Here is an 8,751-nt window from a genome sequence, read left to right as displayed (position 1 = left end):
CAAATAGAATTTCTGATTTCGCAAAAGTGAAAAACTCCCCAACTGCTCAAGTCCGCCTTTTATAGAGCATTCCAGCTGATCTCCACCGTTGAATTCAAATGCAATCAATATAGGTCGTCCATCGCATCATCAATCTAGGCCTTTGAAACGAAACGATTTGATCTACGCTCAAGATCTAGCTGTGACCCTCACACTCACGTGAAACGCATCGCCTCGATCACCATCAGCCGTCTACAATAAGTAGCCGCAGCAGCCTTTTCTGGGAATGGGCGTCGCACACAATTGTCGTCTTGGAAATATGCGATAGCTGTCAAATCATTTAACATCAGAAATGTTCGCCTCAGATCGAGCAAATGAGCTCCTCACTCAACTTTACAAAGTTTAGACGCACCTGACATGAAGTCCCCTGTGGGTCATCGCTTCGGTAGCTGCGGTCCGTCCTAAGCTTTACAAAACTTTAGCCATCTCCCAACGCGTCGTCTCCTATGGGTCAGTGCACCGGTGGCAGATGAGTCCCTCACTCAACTTTACAAAGTTTAGACATACCTGACACGGAGTAGCCTATGGGTTATCGCATCGGTAGCTGCGTTCCCTCCTAAGCTTTACAAAGTTTTAGCCATCTCCCAATGCGTTGTCCCTTGTGGGTCAGTGCACCGGTGGCAGATGAGCTCCTCACTCAACTTTACAAAGTTTAGATACACCTGACATGAAGTCCCCTGTGGGTCATCGCCTCGGTAGCTGCATTCTCCCCTAAGCTTTATAAAGCTTTAGCCATCTCCCAACGCATCGTCTCTTGTGGGTCAGCGCACCGATGGCAGGTGACCTCCTCACTCAGCTTTACAAAGTTTAGACACACCTGACGTGGAGTCCCCTGTGGGTCATCGCCTCGGTAGTCGCGTTCCTCCCTAAGCTTTACAAAACTTTAGCCATCTCCCAACGTGTCGTCCCTTGTGGGTTAGCGCACCGGTGGCAGATGACCTCCTCACTCAGCTTTACAAAGCTTAGACGCACCTGACGTGGAGTCCCCTGTGGGTCATCGCCTCTGTACTCGCGTTCCCCCCTAAACTTTACAAAATTTTAGCCATCTCCCAACGCGTCGTCCTCCATGGATCAGCGCACCGGTGGTAGATGAGCTCCTCACTCAGCTTTACAAAGTTTAGACGCACCTGATGCGGAGTCCCCTGTGGGTCATCGCCTCGGTAGATGTGTTCTCTCCTCATCTTTACAAAGCTTTAGTCATCTCCCAACGCGTCGTCCCCTGTGGGTTAACGCATAGGTGACAGATGAGCTCCTCACTTAGCTTTACAAAGCTTAGACGTACCTGACGCGGAGTCCCCTGTGGGTCATCACCTCGGTAGTTGCGTCCCTCCTAAGCTTTACAAAACTTTAGCCGTCTCCCAATGCATCGTCATGTTGGCCAGCACATCGGTTACGGATAAACTCCTTCCTTAGGCAGTAATGAAGCTTTAGCGCGTCTGTCGAAGATATGTCCCGACCTTCATCTCTTCGGTGAACACAGAAAACCAACCTACAAGCTCTCACAAATCGCGCTTCCTATCCCGAGGCAGGCATACTCGATCGGGAAAACAAGTTCACTCATGATATAGATATTCATGCCTGAACTTGGGGGGACCATTATTACGCCCCTATCGGAGCCACTTCGAACAAGTCTGCCATTGCGTCATACAAGGTGTCCAACACCCATCCGAAATGGTTCCAAAGTGACTCCACTACTAATTTTGCAAGTTGCTAACGCGCTGCGAGGCACAAACAATTCTATGTACCAACCGAAGCGTTCTTGCCTTTGACGTCAAAGCGCAATGTACTCCGATAATCTCTGTCAGAGGATCCCCTGCCAATTTCAGAAAGAGATCTGTGTTAAGATCCTTTCTGCCCCCAAAGTTTAATTAATTTGACGTCTCCATGGGTCTAGTTGATGTGACGTATCGACTTTATGTCAACTCAACTCGAAAGAAGTTATTACCCACTTACTCTATAGACGCGGCTAATAAACGCCTATGAGCAGACGCCTCACACCGTCAAATACATACACGTGTCCCATACCTAACGGTTCTCTTCAACTATAAATACCCAAGGTTTGGCAAGAGGCAAAAGTAATGAAACTCTTACAACTTAGCTCTCCAGAACAAGTAAATATATATTCTCCTCCCCACCCTTTTTACACAACTTTGGCACTGTTCCGATCATCAGAAGCTAACTTGACCGTCGGAGTGTATGCGGCCGCCGCCACCCCCGCTGGTTACGGCCGTATGCATCTGACCGTGCGTTGACTGTGCGCATGGTGGATTACGTAGAGTAGCTATCGCTTGACCACGTGGAGGGTCCAATTCGCGAGATCAACAGAACACACAAATCGATGTAGAATCAACTCGAAAGCACTAACAATCACATAATATTAGTTACAAGAAAAGTGTGTAGAAATCAACACAATAGCAGAAAGTTAGATGAGTCAAGATTGATGAAGATTAAACTCATGAATAGGTGGAAGGATGGTATAAATAATGCTAGTTTTGGTTTCTTTTGCTATGATACTAAGGGCCCGTTTATCATAGCTTTGAAAATTTAAAAGGAGTTTTTGGGATCCAAAAGTTGTTTTTGGACCAGTTTGACTAATTTTATTAAAGTGTTTTTAATAATTAAAAAGAGTTTTTAGAGGAAGTTTGTTAAATGTGGCTTTTCTTCCAAAAGTAGTTTCAGAAAAAGAAATCTCGAAGTCAAGAAAATGAGAGATGCAAAATTATTTCACTGATTAATCGGTAGGTTGGTATATAGTTCACAAATTATGTAGGTTTCCCAAATGTTGCTATTATGTACAAAATCATGGGAGTAAATTAGAAAATAATTTTATAAGTCAATATTGCATCATCATGTGAAGATCTACTAAACAAAAATCTAATTTAATTTTTAAATTCTATTATAAATTTATCTATCAATAATCGATGTATACGTAAACTGAGTAATGATATTTAGTTCATGTTTGGTTTTCAATTTCTTTTAAATTCATTTTCAACTATATATTAATAAAAATAACAATTTTTATCAAATTTTCAATCACATATTTTATTAATTTTTATCAAAATTTACTAGAACTCCAATTTTTAACAAATATACCCATTAACATAGTATATATTCGCCATAATCGCCCCCAGGACACATCTCCAAGTGGTAAAAGGGGAGGGTGGAAAAATTCAGCTTTGTTTGAGGCTGCTGCGTCAAGGGTTTGAATCCTGAAATATGAATTTGGCTCTTGGGTAAGTGCAAGTGTACAAGCACCCTTTCACCCTGTACCCTTGGAGGCATAACCTGTAATTTACCTCTCTCACGATACTTCGAGACAGGGATGATGGGGGACCCTTAAGGTTAAAGTTTAACCTTTTTTTTTTTTTTATTCGCCATAATCATTACATTTTCTCTGTCAATTCTCGTTCCTTGATCGGTTGCCTCCCTCAATCACCGCCCCTCCTGAATTTTTGGATCTATCAAAATTGGACCTACCGAGTATTGTACGTAACTGCCCTATATATTGTCATTAATTTTACAAGGATGCGTGTAGAATTAAAACATTTGACGCCACGCCAGTTGCGTCACTGCCGCAGGATTTTATTCTATAATATTAGGAAGATCTGGAATTCTGTAAAATATCTGAAAACGAACACAGGACACATTATTCTATGGATTTTTTTTTTTTTTTTTTGAATCTTTTTACATTTACATCAAGATTTATAAAAAAAAAAATACACAATGCCACATGATGCTCGATAATTTATCAATTTAAAACACAATTAATTTTTCTTGACGATATGTGTACACTACAAGGCATGAATGGTTTTGGCTTTGCTTTGTTTAGTTTGAATAAAAAAAATAACTCGAATTTTCTCAATTTCTTGTCAATTTTTAGGCTTTTGATGATCGCGGGTTAACAAATTTTTTCTTCCTTGATTAGCTACTATTATCAAAATCTCGATTTTTGTATTCGTCATATTCCAAACTCAAATGAAAATCTCCCTTACTGTACTTTGCGGCTCATATTTCTCTACTATAAACTTTTTGTTTTTGTTTTTGGAAATATAATAAAGCTAGGGTTTTTTATACGGTTCTAAGAAAAATAAGAAATATAATATTGAAAGGAGAGAAAACTTGTATTTGTCAGATTATCAACTGGTATGGCAAACATATGGGTTTTGACAAATTACAAAGTTGTAGTGTACATATTACATGTTCCTAGTTTCAAATTGCTGATATAATTGTGTTTCTGCTTTATGTCTTTCTTTTCAGTCTAAATTAGTTGTTTGTTTCATTCAATTATCGGCCAATGCCTTTGCTAAGCACAACATGTTTAGGATCTGAATTGGACATGTTCTTAGTTTCATTACTAATATCCGATTAGTAACGAAACATCAAGCCTCATTGACAAAGCATGTCCGAGATGGAGAGTCAGAGCATTGGTCCACATAGCGAAGATGTGGCAAGATGATGAGACGAGCTCTTGATGGAAGGATGCTCGAGGACTACAGTCCATGTCATTTATTAGGGTCATGTACAAAATGACTACCCAGAATGACTAAATTTATGTTCTTCATCCTTATATTTTATTATGTAATCTCTAATTTCCGATAAAGTTATATGAGAGAATGAACTACTTGTTTCGAGACTACAATGTAACAAACGAAAAGTTGAGCATACTGATAGGTTGAGAACTAAAAGAGTACCTAGGGACTCCAAAACTAAGAAGCTAACATACACAAGATCAATTTTAGTACAATGTGAACAAGCTCGAGCTCCAGGTCTCGACGAAAATTTAATTAAATAAAAATAAACGGCATATGGAGCAATGGCTGTGGCATTTGCCCTGTGTCACGTCAATGGCTTGGTGAAAGTGTGCTTGTGATGGTGGTGCAAAGTTAAGCAAGTTAGTGTTATGGGTGGCATTCTGATGGCTATGGTAAGATTAGCCAATGCTGAGAGTGAGCTATATATGGCATATATTTATCCATAATCACTGCCAAGAGATAAAGGTAAAGTAACCTTTGCTGCATCAAAAGTGGCCAATGCCCGCAAAAGGAACCCAATCGGATTTGATTTCTTAGCTGTAATCGGAACTAGACAGTGGGTAATAGGTACAAGAAGAGAATTTTTGATTGCTACACAGAAACAAAATGCTCCAAATTTATGCAAGACGATATAGTGATGTTTGGCTTTAGCCATAATTTGGAAAGAAAGAGAAACTTTACCTTGTTATTCAAGTCGCATACTTCATATTTTTGTGCCTAGATCCTAGTCAAACCTGTATTTTGTTGGCTGACTGAGTTGGAAATTCTAGTGCCGGTGGAGACTCTAGGGAATGACGAGATTGTTATTTGTAACCAAAATAAATAAATAAAAACTTGTAGGCAAAGAATGGTCAATTGTTTGAAGGAAATACTAAATATTGTTCCAATGATATGCTAGTGCATGTACTATTATAACATATTAAACCTCTATGACGAGTGTTAGACTACTAAATTTAAACGACCAAATATATCCATTAAACATTCAAACGAGCAATCGAATTTTAAGATGGGCTTTTTCTCGTTACTATTTTGTGGAACACGTTGAAACAAAATTCACATTGAATAAAGATGAGGTAAGAATAACGGTGTAGCTACAAGATTGACGTTTTAAGATAGAATCGTAACACATCGAGTTTAGATTCCCAAGGTTTTTCCGTCAATTCCAATTCTTAACTAATCCCGTCTTAGAAGGAATAAATTCACAGCAGAATTTTCACACAAGAAAATACAATATTTATTTCGCAATTCACATTTGATTAACAAGAATAAGAAAAGGCCCTCCATCTATGTTTACCAGATGATGGAATATGAAGATCTTATCCAGATAGATTATAACAGCCGTAGGCATCCCATGGTTTGGTACAGAATAGAAAGTCTGTGTGTTGAGGCTGCAAAATAAAAAAATGAAAAAAATTAAATTCATCACCTCTAAATCATAAAATCACTACAATTTTACGTCTATACGCTGTGGAAATTAACTTACTTCATGGCTGGGATTTGCAGCGTCGTGCTGATAATTTAAGATGGTAGATGCGTTCCAATTGTCTTCGTATCTAGCCCCTAAAATCTGCGCTCTATGAGAGCTCAATTCTTCAACCTCAGCCAGCATTTTATACGATGGGTTCATGTTTGAACTTCGGATCACTGATTCTTCACCGGTTTCCAATTGATGAGTCCTTAACCGGATCGAGCTGTGATTATTCGCTGTTTTTGGTTCACTTTCACGAAGGCTATTCTTTTCACTTGTTCTTGCTCTTGCCCTCTCTCTTGCTTGCTTTCTTGATTCCTTTGCAACAGTTGCACGCGCAACTTTACTCTTCTTCCTCTCCTTTGTACAAGAGGGTTTGTCCAGGTCACTTTTTTTGCTGATGATTGTGGACTTGTTTTCATAAGCAGCCGACTGATCATCGATTCCTGAAACGACTTCGCATTCAGAAGTAGAGGATAAACTGCAGGTTTGCTTGTACATACAAGACCCTTGCATCAGCTCTCTAATGGCAGACCTTGAGTTCTTGAACAGCCAATCCACGGTTTTACTCGCCTTGTCGAATCCTAACATGTCTTGCAAGCCGAAAAACTTGTAGGCGACATCAAGGGACAGTCTCATTCTTCGGTCTCTTGGGCCATGAGCAGTGTTTATTTTGCTGTGTCGATCTTTCTTGGAAGATCTCTTTCTAGGGATCTGCTGCTCAGTTTTGCTGTAGCAGTCTTCTTTCAGTGAGTCTGTAGCAGCAGCTTTACTCATGTTAGTTGCATTAATCTCGGCAGGAACAGCATTTTCATCTGTTGTCAAGGAGTTGTGCTCATGGAAAAGGTCATCAAATTGATGGTATTCGTATTGCATACTTGGAGAATTAGGAAAACCGAAAAACGAAGAGAACGAATGGTCCTCTTTTGTAATGGAATTTATGTCATTATCGAAAAAATAAGTTGGGGAAATCTCATGGTCGATACAAGATATAGAGTTGAAATTGCAATTGTTGTTAGAGGGATACATCTCAAAAAATTGCCTTTGTCCTTGAAGCTATGCTAGAGAGAGTGACTAGGGCTTGAGGAAGACAGGTGCACCAAGAGATTATTTGTATGTGCTTATCCTTTTGACCCTCTGCAGCAAACAATACAGGCTTGAGAGAGACTAATTATAATTAACCTAATCTTGATACTTCTCTTTTCACATATTTGCATATCTTTATGTTTCTGTGTGTGTGTGTGAGTGAGAGAGAAAGAGAGAGAGTAATTGCACCTTGCATAAGCAAGAAATGGCTCTTTGAGAAAGACGGGCATACATGGAAGAAGACATATATGGAGGTTAAATCAATTATTCATAAGATGAATTATTGGCAACACAAATAATATCAGGAGGGAAAACGAAATTACTGAAAAGGAAATTAAAATACAGAAAAAGCAAAGAAATTATATGTCTTCTTCCACTAGCTTAAGAAATTATAGATGCATGCTTCGTTGGAGTGTTTGGAGCATGAAAGCGAAAGAGTTGAAGCAGCAGCAATGAATTGTGGGGAAGTAAGTGGGCGCAGCTGGATTTAAGCACTTGTCATTGTTCAACTTCACGTGATGCCCGACTCCTAACAATGACAGGGTTATCCGAACACAACCCAACAATTATCAAACTGGTAATCACTCTCTAAAATTTCAATTATGAACAAGTGGGATGGATTGATACAGAGAAAATTGCTTCTTTGCTGTTCACATTGGCCAAACCCTTGGAATTTCCACGTGGACAAGTCCAAGCTATACAAAGGACAATTATTTCAGTTCTGAGAGGATAACGCGGTGTAGCTTAGAGGCCTGCATCTTGCCTTTTTGACTGGGGGGACTCCATGTCACTTTCACTAAAAAGAAAAACTGATCTATCCCTCTAAAGTCTCTCTCTCTCTCCTCTCTCTACACTTATGTCTCAACATGAATATCCCTATCTCCCCCATCTTTTCTTTTGAACACAAAAAGCTTCGAATCATGTTCAGTGTACAATATTTTTGACAATATTGTTAACAAAATGCCGCATTACATGTTGTTATTAGATGTTTAGAAAATAATTTCTCTTTCCACTCAACATCTTTTCCCACCCAACATTTTTTCCCACCTACAAACATTATCAACGAGCGATGCTTCCTTTTTAGGGTCGAGATGGCAGCACTTTGACCCTGGATCTTCACACATGCGGGGCCCACGCCCTTTTGCAGCACCTAGGCCCCTGGACTAAATCCTGGGATCTCAAGCTTTTTTTATCAACAATATTGTAAGAAGATATTGTATGAATTACATTTCAACATTTCTAAAGCTCCCTCCCTCTATCTCTCTCTCTTCTACCTCTCTCGTACACACACTGTAGATGAGGATGGAATAGTCAAGAAAGATGGGCTCTGTGATTGTACTTGTAAAAACCCTAGAGAGTAGCCAATATTGTTCAAAGAACTATTTGTATCTTGCAAGAAAATGCCAACAGTCCTTCAGACAATGAAAGGTCCCTTTTTGCAGTGCACCATTCATTTCTTTGCTTTCCATAAATACATGCCGCAATTGCAGCAAAACCCACTCCCACTCCCCAATTCCATTTTTCTAAGCCCTAGCAGTCCTATATATCAGCAGGACCACATGAAATGGTGGTTCTCAAGTTGCTTTCAAATATCAGATAATTATGAACAAAAGGAGAATGATATAA

At 39.5% G+C, this 8,751-nt stretch overlaps 1 protein-coding gene across 1 annotated transcript; it reads right to left on the bottom strand.

Moving 5' to 3' along the window:
* Window positions 1-5,612: 5,612 nt before the first annotated feature.
* LOC111401434 (transcription factor CYCLOIDEA-like) lies at window positions 5,613-7,801 on the bottom strand. Its single transcript, XM_023029166.1, has 3 exons — window positions 7,315-7,801; window positions 6,055-7,176; window positions 5,613-5,959 (listed from the first exon to the last, which is right to left on the bottom strand). The coding sequence occupies exons 2-3, from the start codon at window positions 7,066-7,068 to the stop codon at window positions 5,888-5,890; spliced, it is 1,086 nt and encodes a 361-aa protein (XP_022884934.1). The 5' UTR covers window positions 7,069-7,176; window positions 7,315-7,801; the 3' UTR covers window positions 5,613-5,887.
* Window positions 7,802-8,751: the final 950 nt, after the last annotated feature.

This window comes from Olea europaea, chromosome 10 (genome assembly GCF_002742605.1).
Source record: "Olea europaea var. sylvestris chromosome 10, O_europaea_v1, whole genome shotgun sequence".
Classification (NCBI taxonomy): Eukaryota; Viridiplantae; Streptophyta; class Magnoliopsida; order Lamiales; family Oleaceae; genus Olea; species Olea europaea.
Note: the sequence above shows the minus strand (reverse complement) of the source record. Positions and strands in the feature narration are given on the sequence as shown.

What these genes read in the sequence shown, in the direction of transcription:
- LOC111401434 (XM_023029166.1), bottom strand. Translation starts at nt 7,068, where the DNA reads ATGTATCCCTCTAACAACAATTGCAATTTCAACTCTATATCTTGTATC. An exon ending in CTGCAAATCCCAGCCATGAA is followed by an intron (nt 5,960 to 6,054) that starts GTAAGTTAATTT and finishes TTTATTTTGCAG; the next exon opens with CCTCAACACACAGACTTTCT.